Source organism: Myzus persicae, unplaced genomic scaffold (genome assembly GCF_001856785.1).
Source record: "Myzus persicae strain clone G006 unplaced genomic scaffold, MPER_G0061.0, whole genome shotgun sequence".
NCBI classification, from domain to species: Eukaryota; Metazoa; Arthropoda; class Insecta; order Hemiptera; family Aphididae; genus Myzus; species Myzus persicae.
Window position 1 is genome coordinate 169,482 of NW_019100526.1, and position 26,186 is coordinate 195,667.

At 27.2% G+C, this 26,186-nt stretch overlaps 1 protein-coding gene across 3 annotated transcripts in view; it reads left to right on the plus strand.

The window, feature by feature from the left end:
* The first annotated feature begins 1,358 nt into the window (after positions 1-1,358).
* The window catches only part of LOC111030442 (adenylate cyclase type 8), a 126,613-nt gene continuing 101,785 nt past the window's right edge, over positions 1,359-26,186 (plus strand). Inside the window, exons 1-2 of one of the 3 annotated variants that reach the window (XM_022309934.1) lie at positions 1,359-1,653; positions 17,043-17,102. In XM_022309934.1, the coding sequence (XP_022165626.1) occupies positions 17,050-17,102 (53 nt within the window). In that variant the 5' untranslated portion in view covers positions 1,359-1,653; positions 17,043-17,049. The remainder of the gene's footprint in view (positions 1,654-17,042; positions 17,103-26,186) is intronic. The other 2 variants (XM_022309959.1, XM_022309950.1) reach the window with 2 other exon arrangements.

The window sequence follows — 26,186 nt, forward strand, 5'->3', positions numbered from 1 at the left end:
TACATTTCAACACAAAAATGGTTAGGTAAGTAATTACAAATTTGTATAAGAAATTACAAAAGTAAACCTAGAAGTAACATTAAGACGTATGGTCAAAAACCTTGACAATTCAATGCAAGGTTCCTTATAAACTGTTTATATACTAATTAAAAAATATCAAAAGTTCGTATTCACAATATTAAAACAAAGAATTACGATTAGATTTTCCTTGTTGTGAATCAAAAATATTATTTGTGGGACCTTACTACTATTAACGTATACTATTAATTATTATATTTTACTCCAACACATAATATCATTTTCAAATAGCTTCTACCTTCCTTCCGTATTACTATTTTATTTAGTAAAATAAATTACTTTAATAGCAATATAAATAGGTACATACAAGTATAACATAAAATATACTTAGTAATAGATATATGCTGAGTGCTGATATAAAGTCTTTGCTCAAATTCGTTTTTCATAAATCATGGGAACCTATGCAATGATTTATCATGCATTACAGTGACTTACTCAATGAAGACTGTGCAGCAGAACAATTACTTTCTTCCTCCTTTTTTCCTATTTTTTTTTATAGGCATATTTTCAAAAATTATTTAGAAATTCTAAAAATGTACTGAAAAAGTACATCTGTGTTTGATTGTTTAATCTCGGTGGTGACAGGCGCACTAGGTGCACAGGTGCCAAAACAGGCACGTGGAAATTGTTGAGCTTTTTACCGTCAGTTTACTAATTTGTTATTTTACTCGTTCACAGTTTACTATTTGCACATCTTGAGTGTATAGTCTGTAATAAATTAAAATCATTAAATATTTAATTTTTTTTTTAAATTACAAATATTAAACAGTATATCATTATATGAATCTTAAAAGTAGTTGTAGTATTATGTAGAACTCGTGACCGATAACTAAATGATAAATTGATACATTTATGCATATCGATATATGTAGTACTTAGCCCAAGTAGGTATATTATAAAAGATAAAATCACGAATAATAAAAAAAAGAAACTGCAGTTTCAAACAATAACTGGACCGGTGGGGCTTCAAGTCGGCATCTCAATCAATTAGACGGTATCATGATGTCCGTGAGGATCGCTCGCCTCGCACCTATTAAAAATTATCATATAATAATGCGTAATGACAAACAAATAGTAAATGCGGAAAAAATAATTGCCTCAGTTTCACACCGTCACAAACACTCGTTACGATCATGATAATAATAAAATTAAAATAATATTATAATGTACATAATATTATTTTTATTATTCCGCCTTCCGCGGTCGGTCAGCAGAACGCCGCGCCGCGCCGCCGCCGCGGTCCCGCCACAATTCTCTCTCCGACGCCGCGGCGGCGCGCACGGTTATTTGCCGCAGACAGTTGGTCATACTCCCCCTCCCCATGGAGTGACGAGACTCGGACGACGATCCCGCATGGGCCGCCAAAAGCTTGAAAATCCGTCGCCGCGACCGTAGTTCACGCGGACGTAGTTTGCATCTGTGTACCGTCGTCGCTGTCGTTGTCGTCGTCGCCGCCGTTGCCGTACGCGAGTTTCGCAGAGTTCCGTACAAAATAATAAACGATAATAATACAGTATAATATATTATATTATTCTTCGTAGAAGTCTGCAGGATCGTGTCGTCAACGAAATCCAGGTATGTGACCGAGCAATCAAATGTTTTTTTTTCCACTTTATAGTTATTGGTTATTGGTTTTTTTTACATACCTATACCAACTATATTTCCTACTAACCTAAACACTTATACCTAATGCTTTTATGAACATACCCGAGTCTCCAACGACGGCGATTTACGCGGGAATACAATGTAATCTGCAATCGTAAACACTCGTTGGTATTTTTTCGATTTGGTTTATAACTTTGGATATTTTGTGTTGTTTTTCTATTATAGGTAGTTATGTTACTAGTATATGATTAAATTAAAAACAATCGTTGCCCGTTGGATGCTTTACACATTAAGTATTTAAGTATCTAGTTAAGTATCTACTATTTTCCATCGGACCATAGTTCTTTATTGTATTTTGTTAGTAGATATATCCGAGAGTAAATCTTATACACACGAATAAAAAGTTTTTTTCTTTTTGATGTATCTTTAATATGTATATGATTAAATAATATATAATAGGTATTGTATAGTTATTATTACTTAATGTCTAATTATATCATCCAAAAGTATCCAAATGTATTTCATTATATAATATGCATATTTCTTTTTATTCATATAGATGTCTAACATTTTAAATGGTTTTCATAGTTTTAATTTGGTAAAATGTATGTTATAAATTATAATATCACTATAAATAATTTTAATTTGAACCTATATGTGACGACTTATGACTTGTATCTTATCTGAACATTTCATCAAATGTATTTTATTCATAAATTGTAAATTTACTAGGTGGTAGGTAAATATACTGAAAACAAAAAAATATGAAATCATACAGGACGAAAAATAAAGCATATTAGGTCTCAATAGAAATTTGAATTTGAAAATAAATTCAAAAATATTGATAGTAACAATTTTAATTTAAAATGTAGATAATAACTATTCCATATAATTCGGTAATCACTACGAGTGTAACGTATTGAGTTTACTGCACAATTTGTAGAATATTATGAATGAAAACGTATAATAAAATAATTAATTAACCTAACACATTTGTATTACCTATGTTAAAGTTATTATATTTATATAACTAAAATGAAACTACATAGTTTAAAATTGTTACATTTTTAAAATACCTTATTATAATTACCTATATTTCATAACGACATAAGTAGGTAGGTACCTATCTAGTTGAGTTAACCTATTCAGCCATGTATTTATATAAATTACCTTATTGATTACGTTGATACACGTGTGACTTTGATAACAAAAACAAAATAATGTCGATTTAATATAGTTATGTTCAGAAAAAGCTTGTAAAACTATAAGAAATTCTCTTATCTCACATTCTGTAACCACGATAGTCAATATTCATTAAAAATAGGTATCCACAACTTGGGTTTTAATAATTATTTCATTATTAGAAACAGTTATAGTATGAATTATTATTTATTATTTTTTATGCGTGCTTCATTTAATTAAATTACCAACCAAAAATTAGAAGTACAAATGTTATGCTTATGAGAATGTCAACAATTATAATGTACATTATTTTGGAAAATGTATTTAGTATCAGTCTACTATAATATTATGACGTCTTATTATATTTTGTAACCAGTTAGGTATATAAATATATAATGTAATAATATGTAGTATATTATAACAAACATATAAATATTAAATACGTACAGTTTATATTTGAATCTTAATATTTTTTCTTATGAATTTGTTTATTGGCTATTGATCACACAAAGGTAATAATAAAAACTAGAAAACAACTAAGGTTTTTGCAATTAAAATCATTTTAGCTGGGTTTTAGTCTTCATCTTTCATCTTCAACTAATAGATTTGTGGTATAAATATCTTAAAATGTGTCCAAATATTTTAAAAATTCATTGAATATAACATAATACTGTAGGTACATTATGGCGGGAAGTTTAATATCCTTGTGATTAATTTTCTTTTATTACAATAAAATAACAATCGCTTCAAAAAATAATAGTTTTGTTTTACGTTTGAATGCAATTTCGTCAAAATTTGAACTTTAAAGCTTGTACAATTTTTTTTTATTCCATTAAAAACTTGTATTGCATTTTCAAACTTCTTACTCCATATATTATTCAAATGTTTTATGTCTATAAACAGCATAAAAAGTTTATTAAGTCTAGAAAATGCCAATATAATTAATATTTTGTCAACATTTCAAGTTAACATTTACGGTTATGATTTTTTGAATTAAAACAAAAAATAAAATCAATTAGTTCGTGAGCTGGTGTTGAATACATGAGGCGACTCTGAAAATTGAAGATTGTCGCGATTTATTGCTCCAAAAAGTGAGTAGGCAAAAAAAAAACACACACTCACATCATTGCTTCTATCGTGAAACCTATCGTTCCACTCAGAATCTTAGATGTTTAAAAGCAAAAAAAACTATGCGAAATATTTTAAGATGGCTATTATTATTAATAGTTCCATAAAAAATATGTAGTGGTAATTTTATTAATCAGAGCGGAGTACACTCCCATATTTTCAATAGATTCTTATTTCAGTATAAACCATTTTTTAAGCATAATTTCCTGTAAAATGTCATCATTATTAATATTACAGTTATTATTATTTTTATTTGTTTCTCACACATAATTTTAAGCATAGAACGAAAATTCATTACATTATGTGTTTAAGATAGATAAAGCTAGAAGATCTTCTTACAGTACAAGCTTGTGACAAAGATAGATAGTTACAGAAACAGAGAATTATAAGAATATGAAAACTAAAACCAAAATTAGGTAGTGAAATTTTACTATATAAATTTAAACATTAAAAAAAATAATTCAGAATTATACATACAATTTACTTAAACCTAAAATCAGATTGGTTCTGTTATACTATTAACAATAGTTTTTTTAGCATTACAATTTATGCAACAAATATTGTTACATATAATATTTGTATTAAGGATAATAGTCCTTAGAAATGGTTTTACATAAATATGAAATGGATATAAAATTGGATCTGGTATATTTTATTATGCTTGGGCCATTGTTACGAATTATTAATATCGTTGGATTAATATAAATAACTACTCTCTTCAAATCACCATAGCCCCAGTATCTTATAAACTCATTAGTCATTACTCATTAGTCATTACTATGGACCTTTTATCCTTAGAACACAAAGTTAAATAACTAAAAAATTCAAGAAAGTACCTACGTATTTTGATTTTGATGTGTTAACAATTTCAAAAAAATTATCTACTGTTTAATTTATAGTCCAATAGGGGTGTTCTCATTCCAAAAACAGAAGTTTGTATTCCCATAGGACACTCCTTAAGCAGTACAAAAAAATCTCAAGAATTTGAAAACAAAGTATTAAAGTATATTAAAAAATTAGATTTTGAATAGTTGCATTGTTGAAAAAAGGGGGCGAGCATGCTTGGCGAAGCACTCGTATACTTTAATAATTATTTATCCTTTTTTCTAGATGTAGGTAATGGTTATTTTTATTCAAATCATAATAAATAATTAGGATATTGATGTATATGATTTCTGAAACGGAACTTAATGTACCTAATAACTACTATACTCTATATTATGTTTAAATAATCAAAATAGTTATTATCTAATGTTCATAAATACGATCCTATAGGTATATGTAACATTGATTTGGATGTCGGGCAACTATCGTTTAAAAATAGGAGTTTATTCGATTTTATATAGGTTTAATAGTATACATCGTAACTCGTAAGAGTTTATGTTGGTTTCAGGGAAACGCGTTTTAAGTTAGTTATTACTTGTCCAGAAATGTTGTCTTTTAAGTCTGAAACTCTGAAAGCAATTAATTACACTAAAAACAGTTAATCGAAGTTTAGTTTGTTAAGGCCTTAGTTTGTATGAGTTTAACCTGACTTGAGCGACGTATATAGAGCTACTTTAAATTGTACATACATGTAATAAGTATATTAAAAAAAAAATCCGTGGAAGTCTCTATGATGTATATTAGGTGTCGAATGTACCCTCTTATTGAGTATTTGAATTCAGTTGTTTAATAGTAATTGTATACCATGGTAAATGATTCTTAGACTGAAACGGTCTGTCAGCTTATGTTTCGAATATTATTTCATTATGTAGGTATTTATATTGTTATGAATTATTTTTTCTATTTGCAACAATAACACTAATAAAGTTGTACCTACTATTAATTTATGAGCCAATACCATAGAACGGGTGAATAGGTTCATAGTATAAATAGCTTAAAATAAGTTTAAATATTTGATAATGTAATATTTATCATAGAAAATTATAGTTTAAGTAAAAGTGAAATGGTTCAAGTTTCTGTTATTAATATTTTTTTAATCACATCAAAATATCTAAAATCTTTAGAGATTAGGTTTTTTTTATAATTTTAAAAAATATTTTGATATTTTAAAGAATCTGGTGTAATTTTTTTCAAGTTGTATGCATTTTGCATCTATAAAATAGGTTAAGTACACATTTTCAAGATTTTGATGAATTTCGTAAATATTTGAACTTGTAACACTTATAGAAGAAAATTGTGGATACTGGATATCGAGCTGGATATGAATTTTCGATATTTTTGAATTATACGGTAAGAACATTTATGAGAAACCTTTTTTTAAAATGCCAAGCATTTATTTTAAAAGTATTTTCTTTTGATAACATATTTCGCTGAGTAAAAAATTTGAAAATTTAATACAAGCTTTCTTATAACATTTAACTCATACAGCATCTCTACTTCTCTAAAATTGTTTAATAATTTCAAATTTTAGGTAGTAATATTGTATAGTATTGTACCGTTTATAGTTTACTTATGGAGTTTTTGTAAATAAACCATCGATCGATTCCTATTTTTTGTACATACTTATGTTTAGTGTAATATTAATGTAAAGAGTGATTTATCAAGCATGCTCATGTTTTCTTCTGCTCGTTTTCTACAATGATCTAGTACTTAAAATCTGATTTTTGGAATTTTTAAATATTATTAAAAACTACATTTTGTACTTTTAAAGGTTTTTTTTGTACTACCTATAAGGAATGTCCCGCGGAGAAACAAACATTTGTTTTTCAAATGAGGATCTCATTTTTCAATTGTAAATTATTCAGTGTATAATTTTATGAACAATTTAACATATCAGAATCAAAAATCTTACGTTTAGTTTTTGAGTTATTTAACTTTGTTCTAAGGATTAAATGTTTCTGGTAATGGGTTTATAAGATTTGCGGGCTTTGGTGATTTGAAAATTTAGTCATTTATAGTTACTGTAATTTTAATTACCTTACCATATGTTTTTCAGTTTCTCAGCTCTAAGTTCAAATTTATTAACATTTCTATTCGCCTTAAAAAAAATATTTTTTGAAAATGTGTATTTTTAGCTAGGTTCTAAGGTGTAGTTAATAAAAATACAGTAATGTTATATCACTAACTTAATTGGAGAAAACTAGATGTTAAACTAATTATTAACAGCTAAAGCATAATAAAATAACAACTAGGTTGTGAAGTATGGCACACTGCCGCTGCTCTATATCTCTATTGTCTAGATGGAAAGAGCTGGCCAAATCCGTCCACCACAGCATCACAACGTCCAGTATGTATAGAACAAAGATATGATATTATAATATTGAGTTAAATGTATCAAATATATATTTTTTAAATTCCTCAATTTATATGTATCAAATAAAAATTTGAGTTATTTAAAAAACTACCTATCAAATTATAACTAATCATTAATAATAATAATTGGAACGTAAGGCTTACTCGATGAACAGTTTTATTATAATAATGAATAAATAAAATAACAACACTAATTAGATGTCCAAATAATGTCTTTAATAAAATTGCCCTATGACGTGTTCATTAAATATCCCATTTCATTATAATTTATCCGAAACAATTTTTTTAGCTTTTTACTAATTACATAATTTATAAAAAAAACTAGAATCCATTTAGTGGATGAACATATTATACTGAGTCTGTATTTATGTATGTATTTATCGTTTTTTTTTTATTATAAATGTACTATCTGTGGCCTAGCTATAAACAATAAGAATTTATGCTACAAGAATAAAAACATGAATAACAAATACAAATGTGAGTGGAGAAGCCATCTAGTGATAGCACTACCATTTGTACGTACACACATATCTATATATATATATATATGTTTTTTTTATTTCTTTCTGTCGTTATTAGTTATTATCGGGGTTGTTATCATTTAGAATCTACACCAATTTCTTTTCAGACGTCGTGGGGGATTTACAGGAATTAGATCAGATATCAGGAGGTTGAGATGGTAGGTTAGTCTGTTAAAAAATCGTTTATAATACGTTTTGGCTTTTTCATGAATGTTTTTGATTATTCAGTCTTAGTGTAGAGCACAATTGGAAATATAAAATAAGGCATTAGTGATTGGGTATAGGATTTTGTTTTGAAATGTTTGAATTTTGTTTTATTTGGATTTTTTGACATTACCCCAGAATTGGAGGCCATATTTTATGTATGTATGAGAACATATTATACATCATATATTTCATTAGGTAATTTCTCAAAATAAATCATTGCAGGGAGACGGTGAATAATAAATATCTTAATTGGTTTATATTATTTTTCGTTAAAAATATCAATAAATAAAACTATTAACTAGTTTTATTGGCATGTAATGATAGGTTACTAACATAAGATTATTCAATTTAAAAAAACTTATTTTTTTAAAGGAGCATACTTTTAAAAAAAAAACTTTCAAAGAAAGTTCTTCTTATGATAATATTAATGCGGCGACATTTTGTCTTGTGAGATATACATTGTCTACGTTGTCAAATGGTCTTACATTTATTTTTCAACCTGCTCTCCAAACCATTACGACCTAACACATTGCAGTAATTCCCTAGGGAAAATACAAATAATTTTGGAAATAAATAACAAACTTTAATGACCATCTTTGAACTATTCTAAAAGGATTTGACACGAGACTCGACATGATTTATGTGAGGTAATAATCAAAAAACCTGTTGAATTAACAAAATAACTCTGTTGACACAATTAAATAGTGAAAAATAAATTTTAAAAGTTCACATGAAGGTTATTTTTAAAAGTTCACTTGCAATAGCTTTATATTAACTACATTTAAGTTTATAATATTGATATTATTATAAATTGTACATCATTTTCGTTAGTATTGTCGAAATCATAGGCCAAAGAGTGGTTTTGAAGTAGATATTCTGTTTCGATAATAATATTATTGGTATGAATTCACTAATTAAATGTTTAATTTGTAAATTATAAATATTTAGTAAGTCATCGTTTGATCCTTTTAAAAAAATATTTAAATATCTTAATTTTATTACGAATTTATTAGTATTTTTGACTGCTACAACTCCACATGCCATCTGCTTGTCAATGGAGATAGTTAAATTTGTACAATATTAATTCAAAGATACATGAACTAACCTAACCTTGTATAAAGTTCAATTTTTTTACATTTTATGAAGTTGAATATTTTAGCTCCTCAAATTAATTTTAGAGTCTGATTGATTGCTTGTGTTTCTTGTATGAGATATCTCTTAGGATGTAACTTGCCGCTTGATACATTTTAAGCTGTCCGTTTTAAGGAAGTCCACGAATTTAATAATATTATGTTTAAATGTTAAATAATAAGTTGTAAGATGAGCCACAGGTGTCGTATTCTATACTTTCGTTGTTTTCCATCATCTATTGACTATTATATTATAATACAGGTATTATCGGATAACTTGGACATTCTGGATAGTATATTGTATGTTATTGTTATACTCGTATATAAATTATACACTACTACTCATATTTTAAAGACAATTGTGTTAATGGTGTAACGTTGTTAAAGAAATACACGGAGGAAGAAAAATATATAGACATTAAGAAAATTGTGATCCGAATTCCAAAACAGGTTTTTTTATTGTATCTATTCAATACAATTTTAATCAAAACGAATAATATTATGATTTTGGCATTTTTGTGTTCAGAATAAATAAAGTACGTACTTATAACATATTAAAATATAATGAATTCGTCGTTATAATAAAATAAGTTGTGATTAATGTACTCATTGAAAACGTCTAACTCTAGTACTATACCCTTATACTACCTGGTACCTATACTAAAGTGTGTGTACAATATTTGATAGGTATTTAAATTAATTAAAATTTTGTTAATTAAATGTAATTATGAATTTCTAATTTCTGAAATGAATCATTTTACGAACATAATATATATATATTTTTTATTCATTGAATTATAGATTGTACCATCATACTGACAGTTATAATCAAATAATTTAAAACGAACTTTGTAATTTATTACATTTTATATAATATTTAAAATTTAAAATTATTTTGTATATCATTTTTAAAAAACAGATAAGCATCAATTATTATTGTGTGGTTATGTGGGTATTGTATTTTATTGTATTTTAAGTTTAATAGATTGGTATGGAATTTGAAAAGTACTGCCATGTACAATAGTTGTTAGTTTTCACTGTCACCATTTATTTAGTATTTTGTTTAAGTAATATTATGAATTATATACAGTTATATCTATTGTAAATGTATAAATGTTATGAATTATGATGTAATATATTTGTATTATTTTAGACTAAGTTAAATACAAATAGACATTGAATTACATTTTTTATGTTCTTTATAATATATTTAAGTCAGATATTTTCAAATTCTAATTAAGTATGTAGATAGTATTATGTAGGGAAGTTTCAGTACCTAACTTTTAAATATCAATACAACAGTTGTGTTTGTATATTTTTTAGTTCTTGTATGAACTGCTTGTGAATTATACGTAATAAGTTACCTTAAATATAATATACATTATCTACACTTTCAAGCTTTTTGATCAATTAAATAATTTTTACCAAAAATTTAAAAACAACAAAACATTTATATTATTGTTGTAAAGCCATGGTGAGCTAAAATCGCCACATTTATATTATTGTTGTATAAAAATAGCTGTTTAAATATCTTAAAATTAGTTTAAATAATTTTAAAATTTCATTGAGTATAGAAAATGGTGATTTAATTAATAGTAAAATATTACAAAATTCTACGATCAATGCTTTGTCTGTTACAACTATATTCGTTTGATGAAAAATTGTTAATATTTGAGTGAATATCCAATTTCGTGAAAAATTTAAACCTCAGACGCGTATAAAAAATATTTGTTAAATTGCTCTAAATTTTTTTAACAATTCTTGTAAAAAAAATTTACAAAGAACTTAGTAAATACTTATTACACGTTTAATCTTGCAGTTTTAATGAATTTTACAGTACAAAATATTTTTCAAATCGTGGGTTTATGATTGGTATGAATTTTAAAAACTACAATTAGCAATTTTTTGTAATTTTAGCGATTTCATCAAAATCTTTACTAAATTATTGTAGATTTACGCTGAACTTTGTTTTATTAGTTCCAATATAAAAAACGCGTACATTTTCATTTATTTTGATCAAGAGAAAATTTATTGATATTTAAATAAAATCTAAATTCCCAACTGTTATAACTCATAGCTTATAACTTATAAAAACTAGATAGCTTAAAATATTCAAAATATGTTAAAATAAATCCATGTTCTAACACATGTATAACATCTTAATATAAACATCTAGTTAACATTTAAGTATGTATACTGTTAGTATATTCTTCAACAAAAAAAATCGACTTTATTCCATAACATTCACGTTTTTCACAAATTGTTCTCAAATTATTGAGGAAAGTACTGGGAATATTTTTCTTTTGTCTTTTCGAAGTACCAACTAGATCTAATTTTCGACCAAAATCCACCTGTAATGCGGAAGTTCAATGCATTTTACTACTTCAAAAGGTGATGACAGACGTCAGACACAATAATAAAATATGAAAATACACATCATTGTAAAATCATTACATTCACCGCTCCTCTCTGAATTAAAAACATGTATCATTGTTGAATTAATACATTCGTCACTCCACTCAATCTAAAATGATGATCAACTAACATTTCAAGGAAAACATTAATATTGTATATAAAATAAATAATTATTATTGTGCCAATCAAGAGTTTAAACTATATAAAATATGTTGTAATTAAATAATTCGAAAACCACTACAGTAATAATATACTGCCTATTCTACAAGAAGTATTCGAATCATTATAGCATTAATCCGACTATTGCACTGACAGTCGACTGAAATATCCAGTGGGTAAAAATAACGAAATAACTCGCAGCTTATGAATCATAATTATTAATCTCACCTTTATTACTGCCCCTAAATTCAATTTATTTGGTTATTTCTAACACAATTTTCACGTATATAGGTTATATTAAACCTTGCAACTACATTACCTCCTTATACCTTTGTATAGTAAGCATTAGAGTAAGATAAACATTTTTTATCAAATACATGTGATCTTCATATGCAGACCTAGAAAATCTTACATTCATTCAATTAATTTAATTTAATTACTTTTAATTTCATAATAACTTAATTTTACATATTAATCCATTAATCAAACAACTATCCTCCATCTCAATTCCCAGTAATGTACTTAGAAAACTCAAAAGACGGTTGGCACTTACTAAGAAAAAAAAAGTACAATAGTACCTAAAAGTACCAGGTCGGTTGGCATTACTGAGTGCCTGCTGCCCATAAATGCTAATCACCTTCCATTTAGTAATATTGATGATCATATTTTGTTTTTATAATTGTGAATTTTTATAAAAAAAGGTATATTACTATATTATAATAAATCAATGTTAAACGCTTGAAAAACTGATTTTATAAGGGCTTTGTTTAGTGGATTCATGCGGATTTTACGGTAAATTTACTAACCCTGTAAATAATAAATAACTCATTATTAACAAATGATCAAATGAAATCAATGCTGAATTCAAATTTCAAACATTTTAATTTTGAATGTGTATAAAATGCACAGATAGGCTCTAGTAATATTACTTATACTATAATTGCCAATAGGGACCGTACCTATAAGAACTTTGTATTGCTTAATAAGTATCTATAATAATATTGAATTCGTATAAAATCGGACTTCTGGTTCGGATTACTTATCGTTATGCCATGCGCAAAATGAACGTTTAGTGCAAACAATAATTTGTATGTTATAAACGATCCGTTTACTGTTGAAATATATAAAATATTGAACCTATATTACTTCTTTCCTTTTTTACTGCGTAGTTAATAGTTTTACAATAAGTTTTCGCGATTAAATTGAGAAGTTAATCTCGCATTAGGTATATATTTAAATTCGAATTATGATCCAAATAACTCCGCGGTGAATGGTAATAATAATATACGTATAGTATTATGAATGTAATCGTTTTTTTTTAAATGTTGTCATTTATACATCAAACCCCCATGATCAAGCAGTATTTAGCAGGTGAAATTTCTTATATATGTATTTAGTTGGGTAGATTTCCGATGCATTCAACACGCATGAAAGTACACATTACAATTAATTTTCATATTTTCGTTTGTGGATTTATGTCGCGAGAAATTTTCCCGTCTTCCACTGACAGTGACGACGATTCTAACTTAGGGAGCTCTGCGGCAGCGGCGGTGAGTAGGAAGATCATATTATTAAACCTTCATAATATAGCCATATGGGGGAGCGGGTATATTGGTAAATTGTTAAAACTTAAAACATTATTTTTTCTCTTCGAAAGGCTTCTGGTAGGAAACGTGACGAACACCTAGTCCGTCGGCTATATAATTTTCTGAACTTCGATTTGTAATGGAACGAGCTTTTTTAGTCGAAGAAAATAAAGGTATAACGTAAAACGATTGGAGATAACGGCGTGACGAAACACGTAACCACGTATTAATATAGTGCAATGTGTGTTTTGTGTGTGCCTACTATCTCTATGTCTCATTATTTCATATTTATCACTAGTCCACAGTCTCCTAAGGTCTCACGCTTGTCTATCATTTCATGGGGTGGTGACCAAAGCCCTCCATAGTTTATAGGTACTTATAGAATTTAGGTGCGAATTTCAATATTTTTTCGTCTTTGATTAAAGCTTGATTTTCTCTCTGCCTCTCACCATCATACTCTTTCCAAACTCAATGTGTGCACACGTTGGCGGGGACGGCCACCAAAAGGTTCCTCATACAGGGCACTGAATTTTTTCAGCGGTATTGGTATTATTTGGAGTCACATTTCGTATCTTAGTCCACGTTTTATACAGGTGGCGTAAGAACTCTCGGTGCCCATTGCGACCCCCCGCACTTGTCTCTTTTTCATACATTCTTGTACAAATATTCGTGGTCACTGATAAACTGTTTGTTTCCAGTCCATTATATTTAAGTCCGTGGTCATCAGCGACCACTGATTTCCGGTGATGAAATTTACGATAACTACAGAAATAACTGCATTATAGTCAGAGGTGGCTAGTGCAGAAAATACGATACCAAAATATATTATGCATACCAATTATGTTCTTTGTAAAGTGTTCTACTGTAGTCTTCGTGCATGCCATTCCGTTATACTGCAAAGTAAATAGCGTATAACATACAGCTAACAGCTATACAGGGAGGTCCGTAATATTTTTTCGTTTTTTGGTGTTAATTAAATGAGAAAATAAGAACACTTAGTGTGCCGCCTTGTATATACATATTATATTTCTCTGCACTCCCTGTGTCTAAATTTTTAAAGTATATCGGTTGCTAGTAAGTAATAGCTATATAATTTAATACTTGTGCTTAATAAATGTAAACACAACATTACCTAGGTAAATTTATTTTATAATATGCACGGCCTATAAATTGAAGCAAAAGCGATTTTGTTATTTTCTCTTGTTGAAAACTATGAATAAAAAAAAAAAATCGTAAAAAAATACTTTACCGTAAACAATTCCAAAACCCCCTTTTAGCATATTGAATTCGGTTTTGACCTGAGGTAGTAGAAACAAGTAGTTTTTGTGACGTGAGATGTGTCTGGAACTGCACTGCAGCTAGAAATATGTATATATATTTATCGGTACAACGGTTAAAACTTAAAATAATAAAAATTCCAACGTGATACGTGTAAAAACATACCTTGTTTATTCTTTGTTTTTTAACAGAAGGGTCAATATAAATATATAATGCAGCGGTTCTCAAACATTTTTTTTCACGTACCACTTAAGTATACTATCAATTAGTCGCGTACCATTGATGGTCACAAATAGAAAGATACAAACTTTACATAGTTAAAAACATTTATTTTAAATAAAAATGCAGTAAAATATTACAATATAGTTATTATTTATTTATTAATACACATTTATTAGTGTTTAAAAATTAAAGAATGAATTAAATAATAAATTTTCAATGAGAACCTTGGATTTGTGGATTTGATATTAGCGATGAAATATCTGGTTCAGTGTTACTTAAGGCCTTCCGTATACCAACATGAAGTCTTTCACGTACCACTAGTGGTACGCGTACCACAGTTTGAGAACCGCTGATATAATGTATCATAAATATTTTAATTTCCTCAAAGATTGTCGCAAATTGTCGCAGCTACAGTTCTTGCTCAAACTTATAATACTTTCACAATTTCTGATGAATTTACAACTAAAAAAAAAATTATATTTAAATTACCTATATATATAAAACAAAAACACGGTAACAAAATATAATATGTATTTAGTATAATTTAAATTTTTTTCTAAACATTTTCACTAAATCGCTATATTATAAAGGACTCTTGACTCATGGTATGTTTTTTAAAATATTGACTCTTTTTGTTCTATTCATAGAATTTTTAAAGTTATTTTTCTAAAAATGTCAATAAAAATATTTTTGATTGGTCAAAGAACTTGAAAATGTAATAAATATTTCTAGTAAATTGTTATTAAAAATTTAAACCTATTTAAAAATATCAAAGATACCCAATAGGATAATGATAGGCGCGATTATTTTTTATAGACATTTTAATTTCAAATTTTGTCGAAATGATAGATATTTATTAAAAGAATAACAACTTTAATTATTTTGTTGTAGATCAAAAATATTTTTGGTGGGTTCGAAACTTTTATGTATATTATTATTATATTTTAAATAAAGGATAAAAGTTTTAATACGTTTTGAATAGTTTTAAAGTATAATTGGCGATATCGGGTGATTCTCCATGTATGCTTACCCGCTTTTTTCTTCAATAATGTAATTATTCAAAATTTTTTTTTATATAGCTTTGAGTAAACACTAATGTAGCTCAGCAATTATAAAATTAAAAATCTTATTTTTGGAATTTCGAAGTATAGGTACTTTAAGACCATGTTTTCTACATAGATTGATCGATTTTTTTGTATTAGGGAGTGTCTCGTAAAGATATAAACATCTGTTTTTTTAACTAGAACACCCCCTTTCAACTGTAAATTATACAATGGATGATTTTAACGTATCAGAATCAAAATTCGTACTAGTAGATTTCGAGTGGTTTGACAATTTTAGTTCTTAAAATTAATCTATCAAGGTTAATAGTTTTTAAAAATAGCCCAAGTATAATAAATATTAAATACTAATCCAATTTTAATATATAATTTATATTTTGTTAAACCATTTTTAAAGACTATTATCCTTAGTACAAACATTTTAATAACTTAGAAACTACTCATTTAAATATTGAATTACGTACATCAAAATTTTTTAAAACTTGTCGGGTAAACACGGGTAAGAATTGTCGGGTAAACTGTTTTATGAATAAATATAAAAACTTTGAAATAAGCCTATATTTAATTAAATTACCTATACAACTATACCTTGCACAATCCAATGTATGAAATCTGATTAATTGAAATTTGCACACTATTAAAATATAATATATGAGTAAATTTGTTCTAGGTGTGTAATATATAAAATAAAGTGTTAAAATATTTACACATTAACATACATTTATTATTATTTAATTTATTAACATATTATTATTTCAACTGACTTATGTTTCTGTACAATTTACACCCATAGACCAAAGTTACTAGTATTTACCCGACCAAGTAAATAAATCGTTATATTACGATTTAGAACGGCAGCTATTGGCATATATATATAATGCAAACATTTCAATATTTATACACAAGTATAACATACCTACTATAATATAGAACATAGATGAATTGAAATCTTTCAAACGAGGAAACTTTAAAACCAGTTTACCAGTTTACCAGTTTTACTGCAATATTTCTTGTGTTCAACTTAATTTATTAATAATTTTGTATACATTATATGTTACCTTATGACAATATAATATGTTAAATCGAATATTATGTTAATTATTCGAATGCATCAAGCTGAAATTGGACCTACAATACATACATTTTACAAAAAATAATAAAAAAAAAAAATTCCAGGGATAGTGCAATGTTTAATATTTTGTTTTCTTACAGGTGGAAAATGCAATCAGAATCAAGTTCACTCCATACTCTTACGAGACAAACCAAAAACAAGTAAGTTTTCAATAGGTAGTTTTATTTTTTAATTCTGAAAATGCATCAACACATGTAATATCACAATTCACAATCATGTTCATAAAACAACATTATATTTGTCTGTTAAACCATCATTTTCATTATTTAGTCTTACCAACCCGCTGTAGCTGGGTTGTACAGTATTTAATAATGAAATTTTAATCTTTAACATAATTTACAAATATACGTACGAATGTTACTTGTTTTATGGTTCCCTGAAATATTTACTTAAAACACTTCCATAAAAACTACGGAATGAATACAATATCAAATTGTTTAGTATAAGTGAGAGCAATTATGTTATATCTAATCATGAGTAATGTGTTGTACTTCAAAGTACATTAAAAAAAACGTAGCCAAAATATAGCATTGGTCTTGTTAATATACATTTGTGTTGATGATACGAGCTCTCTCCATTATACAGTTAGCACCAATTTATATAAAAAAAACTCTGTAGTTTAGAACTAAAGTAATTTGCTTAGGTGCTGCACTGTTGTTTTTAACAGTCAATTTTCTAAAAAGATTATTAATATACAATAATACAATATATTATTTAATATATGAAGGTATTAACTAGAATCTTGATGATCGATACCTACTATATGCTTGTTATCATTATGCCAATAAAATATGATAATTTTATAGAAACAATTAAAAACCCTCATATTATAAAATACTTGTGTGAGAAATGAATTTTAAACGTAATAAACAAATTACAAAATTACAAATTAGGACTTCTCTAATTGTTTTTATAAGTGTATTTATTTATATATCCATGTATGCATAACAACAGTAGACAAGTATATATAGATTATGTGCTAAGTGCATACGCACTGAAATTAACCTCGGAAGGAGATCAATATTTTTAACATAAAAAAAAGAAGGCAACTATAGTTTATCAAAATTAGCGAAACAGTTTAAGTTGCATAATTACACAATTCTTTTAAAATTTAGCAAATCAAATCATGAAAAAATAGGATTGACATAAATTTTCTCTTGGTACCAAATTACAGTTATTATTACTTTATGTATATACATTATACTTGTTGCAATTCCATATGTGTAAGTAGTAAGTTTCTACTTTCACACGTATGAGGAATAATAAGAACAATAATAATAAAAAAAATAAACATGCAGTTTCAGCAATGGAATAAAATATTTTATGGTAGTAGTTTATGTGTACTTAACTCTACAAAATATACTATTTAGTTCCTATAAGAAACAATCGTTGAATCATCTAATTTTGATTCATAACCCGGTAAAATTTAAATGCTTAACTTGAGAATGTATATACAATTATTTTATCGGTGATTTAAAATGTATAACTAACTTCCAATATATTTACAATATATTATATTATATAATTTACATATGAAAATGAAATTTCATACATTATTATAAATAATAATATATTAATATGTATTTATCGAAGTACAACAAGAAGTAAGTATCCATCTTACATGAATAGGTTTATTAAAACAAATTACGTAATGCAGAACAATCAACAATAACATTTGACAAAATGCCTAAACATATAATTGTATAAACTATATTCGTCATCATATAACTTTAGAAATATCAGCGTTAAATTTAAATTTGTATTAAAATAAATACATTAAAATTGTTTGAAAACTTTTGGGTATAACATCTTTCCAGTTCCACCGATTTGATTTTGCGAATAAATATCTTATATTTTGATTGTTGTTTAAACTAATAAGTAATAGTGTCTATAGATACAATCTTAAATCTAGTACCAATTCTAAATATTTATAATTTTATTCGATCCAGGAAATAGTAAAAGTTACATATACCTATATATTTACAAGAACTCGAATTCTAGACTTGATAATGCGATTCGGAACAAGTTGGCTATGTTAATCCGTTAGAAAGTGTTTTGAAGATATTTTTTGAATTCTATATGTAGGATTTGTCAAGATTGATATTTACAAAGGAAACAATACCTTAGGGCTCAGGAAAACATTTGTAGACTTAAGAGTTTAGTTGTCCCAAATATAATCATCTTGTGTCGTCGTAGTTTACATGCATGTGTAAAATCTTATATATTCGTAATGTTTTAATATATAAGTACAGATAACAGTATCCAGAGACTAAAATTAATAAAATGATTCCCACGATCCCACCCACTGGATTAACTTATGCCATCACTACTGGTCTTCATATTCGATGTACTTAGAAGTTAGGACTATTAATTAAATATTATATTAATCAATCTTCTCTTTTCTATGAATAAATATTACTACTGTCAAATGTTTATAACTAAATTGCTATTCATTATTGTTTCTTTGATGTTATTATAAAGATGTTTTTGTAGCATATTTTGTTTTACTAAAACTAATAAGAAATTGATTACACTAAAAATCTTAAAAATGTATAGTTTATTTCACAGTTATTTAAATTGGTAAAAAAGTGATATTTTTAAGTCATTACCAAATTTGTGTAGTTATGATGAAATCATAATACTAAGTATTGTGTTAATTTACTTGAAAATACAAACTTCCTGTTACCTACTGTAAGTAGTAACAAATGAAAATTAAGTAAACAATTATTATTGTAGACATGTCTGTAAAAGTTTTAAAATTTATAAACAAAAATTAGGTATGTATTTTATAATGTATTGCATACATTAGTTATTTTAATTTGATTCGTAATAGGTTTTTTTTCTGAGATGGAGAAATTGTTCTTAATTTATTTACTAAAAGTACATATTATTATAGTATAGATGGAAAAAGTATGACAAGACTTTGATGGGTTCTTAATGTTCTTATACCCTTGGATCTCTACCTCACCCAGTATCCTCCAACTGTTTGCGTAGAAATGAAGTGTAATGAACTTGGCCATTACAGGAACCTATAAAATAATACGACAAACTGTTTAGTCATTAAAGTAGACGAAAATGGAATAAAATCTAAAATGATCAAGGTAATAGGGCTAATATATATTATCCCAGTTAGGGTTGGTTAGAAGTTCTCGGGATTACAAAAATTAAAACTCATCATTTTTTTCTCATATATAATATAGTACTTATTTAATATTTTAAAAAATTATTTAATTTTAATACAGAAACGGTATCCGTGTCAAAATAAATATTAGTCAGTAAATCAAGTAATTGTGAATTTGTTAAAATATTTTATAATTTAACTAAGTTGATGGGTAAGAAGTTCTATAAAAAGCATGCATTTTTGGGCCTTGGATTTAATTTTTATTATAAAGGATTGCATTTGATCCTAAATTCCAAAATTGAATATCTAAAACGCCACATTAATTATCATAATGATCAATAAATATTAATTGACTGTTATGAATCGTTCGACATTTCTGGACTTCCATTGCATTCCTGTGAATTTCCACTAAGTCATGTTCCTTGACGCTTAGTAGTTGTATCAAAAAGGTATTTTGTTTTGGAAAATAATATCAGGTGAGGGTAAAACTTGAAATTTTGCTCAGAATACGTCGAATACGATCTAAAATGAAGATTAACACAATATCGATGCAATATCGTATTTGAATCATCTATATACAAAGGTAGAAAAGAGAACGCGTTTTTTTCGAACCATTTTAAAATGTAATAATTGTGGTCTATTAGGTAATTCATTTTTACTTTTAGAAATTAATCATTTTTAAGCCCTACAGTTACTCAGCTTCTACGCTCTTATTCCTCCATAAACTCCACATAATTTTTACTATTTTACAATTTGTTTCATAACAATAATTTTAAAATACCGGATTCGAGCACACAATGATAAATTAACCATTGCATCGATTAATCATGGGCCATGATTGACAAATTTAAATAAACATAAAATTACATAATATTATGCTATTAGGCTATTTACTAGATTGCTATGCAATTTTTTTTCATTAGACCTATCTTGATTTGTCATTTCCTTCGATCGTTCGCATCATGTATTTCCGTACCTTTCCTTATCTTTGAGTATAAAATATAAATGTATAATAATATGGTCATATGGAGATGTAACATATTATATTTTAGTTCGAATAAATAAACGATATTTAATGACAATTTGAAGTTTATTGAAATAGATTACTTCCGGGAAAGAAACTTACAATATAAACATTTAACCACTAAATTATATTTGCCCATTCTCCATTTATCAAAAGTAATCAACTATATAAAATTCTTTCGATACGATATAGGATTTCTAAATCAAATAGAATCACAAATATAATATTCTTTTAGTGTATAATATTTATTTATTTTATTGCATGTAGGTAGGTCCTTGTATTGGTACCATGGCATATTGGCATATAGAATACACATTGTGTACACTGTATAGTATAATCAAAGACTGCACATTATTTTGACAGAAAAATAAAATATTATTAGTATATATTATAGGATATTTTGTGAAGGTTTTTATGTACAGATAAATAATAGAGAAGACACTATGAAAAAAAACTCATAGTTATTATAATAGATGTATAATATAATAATAATAATAATTATAAAGTTATCACAGTGTTATATAGTTAATATAATAATGAATAATTATAAATTTATCATATTATACATAGTATAGATATAGTTAATAAATAGTAACTATAGAATTTAAAAAAAATAGTAAATGTTTAGTATAATAAAACTATAAGTGTAAAATATATAATACATAATATTTAAAAGTGTTATCAATAATCACTTATCACTGATATAAAACATATATTTTTGTATCTAATCTTATTATTTTAAAATCTCTTAAAATAAAAATCAATGATTTATATCCATCGTGTAGTTGATCGAAGGATTAAGAGTAACATAATTAAATTAATAATGTTTACTGAGAACTGCCGAATAGTCCGAGTATGAGTTTATAGTGTAATATATACTATAATAGTACAATTTGGCAAACTAACTGCTTGGTTAAGGGTCAAGACTCAAGAGTGATCCGATCAACGACTAAAGAATTTGAACACAGTACCTTCTAAAATAATTTTGGTGTCTAAATTATTTATTATTTTACGTACACGTTACAACGAATCAATTTTAGATCATTAGGTAATAACTCGATTGTTAAAAATGGATGAGTATTTTACATTCTTATCATTAATACGTTAGCATACTATTATACTAATTTATTGATTTGCCTAAAATCAATTTTTTTTTCAACACGTTTATAATATTTAGTTCAACAATTAACAAATGATATGATAATGTATGACATTTGTGAAACTCTAAATTAATGTAGATTTAAGAATAAATCTAAATATTTGAAATTCAAATATCATATGATAAAGTATCTCGTTTAGTTGGACCTCAATTAAGAGGACGTGATACCCGCATGTGTTGTCTCCGTCTTACAAGTGCGTAACATAACAAATTTTACGCTCAGCAGAACACGTGTAGCTCCGTTAGTTTAAAAATTAGTGCGGATTGACTTCTTATAAAATCTAAAGGTAAGATTATTATCTAGTCAACCTCATAGGTTTTTTATTATATTTTAATTTTAACGTGAGTTATGAGTATTTTAAAATTGTAAATTTTTTATACATCTTAAAATACTTATAACTCGTGTTAAAATAAAAATATAATAAAAAGCTTATGAGGTTGCCTAGATAATAACCTTACCTTTAGATTTTATAAGAGGTCAATTCACTTTAATTTTTAAATTAACGGAGCTACACGTGTTCTGCTGAGTGTACAATTTGCTATGTTACGCACTTGTAAGAAGGAGACAACACATGCGGGTATCACGTCCTCTTAATTCCAGTTATAGAAATTTTTGTTAAAAGCGTCCTGCATCCAATATAATTTAAAATTTACCATTTGAATCATGAAAGGATCAAGATTGGGGTTGGCTTAACTCCATCTTATACATTTTCAAGTTGCCATTTCACGGGGGAGGGGGCTATGGGATATACATCCCTGTACCCAAGTTATTTTAATGTCAGTTTCAAAACTATGTATCTTTAATATTTTTAAATTTCTGTAAAAACAACTTATCAGGAACCTTGTATTACCTATAATTTTTTTGACTAAACAAACATTTTTTTTTATTATTATTAATATACAGATTCAACAGTTTCGATTATTAGCTTTAAGCTTACAACAATATTTAATATTAATATTACATAATATGAATAAATACATAGGTTTTCCTAGATTGAGTTATTGCTGTTATTATTATATTATTGCTTTTATTGCTGTTGTCTTTAGTTGATCGGAGATTCGAAGAGGTAGTCTGAAATTCCTAGGCTCTTTCTGGTATACACGTGGTTTCGACAGTAAGCAAGAACATACTTGGAAAATATTTTATCGATATTTAAAGAAAAAAAAACTATCAAATAATAAATGTCTGAAATAATATAAAAGTGTCCTACAATCTTAAGAAATTTAACCATGTACAAAATAATCATACTTTAAAAATTTGGTGACAATTTCAAGTATCTACGGTTATTTGCTATCGAGTTACACCAAACATTGCGATTATGTCAAAAACTGGTTTTGTGAAAACTTCGATGAATTAATTTATTATATTAGGACGCGGAGACTCAAAGAGTATTACACAAAAGAGTATATTATTTTAATGTTAAGTCGTATAGGTATCGTGTCAAATATCAATGCAAAAAAGTTATAAACTACTACTCGTACTTTGAAATTACAAACTTATTTTTGATACATGATATTTGAAAATTTTTGGAACCTCTTATACATTTTTACCTGCCTATGCCTTTTTTGCTTATGATAACATTTAGGGTACTTTGGGAGTCAACTCGTATATAAAGTTGGGACTCGGGAGGCAATGCAATAAAAATTATTGACATTTTTGACTTCGAGAGGCAACTAGTGTGCGTCCGTTGTATAAAGTCGTTTTTGTCCATACTGACAAAATATCTCGTAATCAGCATGTGATGAAAATGTTGTGTTTTTATTTTAACTTACTATAATATTTATTTACGATTTACTTCACTGTGGCCCACCTAATCTAGTATCTTTTTATATTAATTGTGTTGTTATAAATCTCCATGTTCGTGTATTTATGTGACTATGCAGCTATTATGTGTGTACCACCGTTTACTTCTTTACAAGAAAGTTTCGATATGTTTATAATCAAGCAAGTCTAAAGTTAATCAAAATTTAATAATCCATGTAGTAACTATATCGTAGAAGATTATTGTTTCCATTTGTTTCATTTGTCTTCCTTATAAAATATATTTAACGCATTTTGTAGAAAAAGGAAAAAACAGGAAAGGGTATGGTGTAATCGAATTTGTAGATAGGTATTCGATAACGAAATCGTCGGGGGCGTTAAGTTCAAAATCAACCGTTAATTATTTGCACATTTTCGCATCGTGGTCAGTGTAATGTAAACACATTTTTTTAATGTCTAATCATTATTATTTTGGTTTATCACTATAATTATTGGAAATAGACATAAAAATTAAAAATACCAAACGACGTTCTCTAACACTGCTGACGTAAGTCTTAAATATATTTGTCTTTTTGTTTTTTTAATATATTTTTTCCATTTCAGTATCACCTCAACAGTCGTCTGTATATGACTGTTACATTATTTATACAATAAAGGATAATAATATAATACACTGGCTTATTTTTTGTTTCCTCGCTGAAAACGAATGTACTTATCACTAATGTGTAGACGTGTAGTACACTATGCGTAATTGCCTGGAGCCGAGAAACTGTATTACGTCACTCAATCCTGAGATGACACACGTCCCATTATGTATTAACGTAGTGTATACTACTATACAAACTGTATACCATAAAATAATATGATATACTGTTTATCAATAATATAATAATATATAGCTACGCACGTGCAATAATATCATTATAAAAACTAAATATTAAGAGAGCCGCAAATCGGTTCGCACGCAATGTTATGACAGTATTGATTGGAGGAGGATGGAGGGGTTATAATAATATATCGTATTTTACGATTTATGGGGGAATGCGTAGATTTTAGAATGTTTGTATATTATTTTTGGAAAGGTTAGGCCTGAGTTACTTCCCCTATAATATAGTATATTATATTATTAATTGCTTTACTATGTACCTACTCTGTTTTTGATAGGTCTCTTTTTTTGCCTATTTTTGTGATTTCCAATACCATCTCAGTACATTTTTGTTCAGTAACAATGGTCAGAAAATAACAGATGTGTACCTTCAGTTAATAGTGTTGTTAATAGGATATAACTAAAGCGTTAATATTATATAGGTACTAAAACAATAATACAAAATGTATCGTACACAGTAGGTAATAATAATTAATTAGTAATGGAATATTATTGCAGACCTACTCATTAGTTACCCGTTATATTTAATAACTTTAAAAGTTAGTTAATTTTATTAATCTACTGGCCATTATTTTTTTTTTGACTTTCGGTCGTTGTTACTGTGACAAAATGTATAGAAATCATATTGTGTAAATGTTATTACAATTTTAGTCAATTCATTGAGTGTACGTAGACTTCGGCGGCAGCGTAATAGTAGATAGACCCGACGGCGGCTGCCCCTAATAAGACGTCAGCTGCTTCGGCGCCGGGTACACACGGCACTGCCTTCTTCCCACTGTCGCCGACTCACCGTTGTAGCCGACAATCTTGTCCATTATGTTTTTTTGTTGTTTTTTTCCATACCGTCAATATAATTTATCTATTTATATAAGCCCAGTCGTATATTTTTCGATCGATTAGGACGGGAAAATGAATGGACAACCGAAAACAGAATTAGTAATAACTCGATTTCGATATTGACGACCTTGTCGTCCCCGACGATGGCATGTGCAATTGTTTAAAATCCAATTATGTAACGAAATTACGTATATACACTCACGAATATTATGTGCCGCGACGGTGCGCCGTGTATCGTGACTGAAAACGTAATAATAATAATAATATATTTTAGGTAATGTTATACAAGTTTTTTTGTTCGCTTTACCCAATCTTTGGACAAAAAATAAGACACACAAATATCTTTAACTAAATGTATGTAACTAGGAGCTGGGTATAAATACAATGAATTATACTCTGACTTGCGTGTGTGTAATATTAAATAGTCAGATCAAC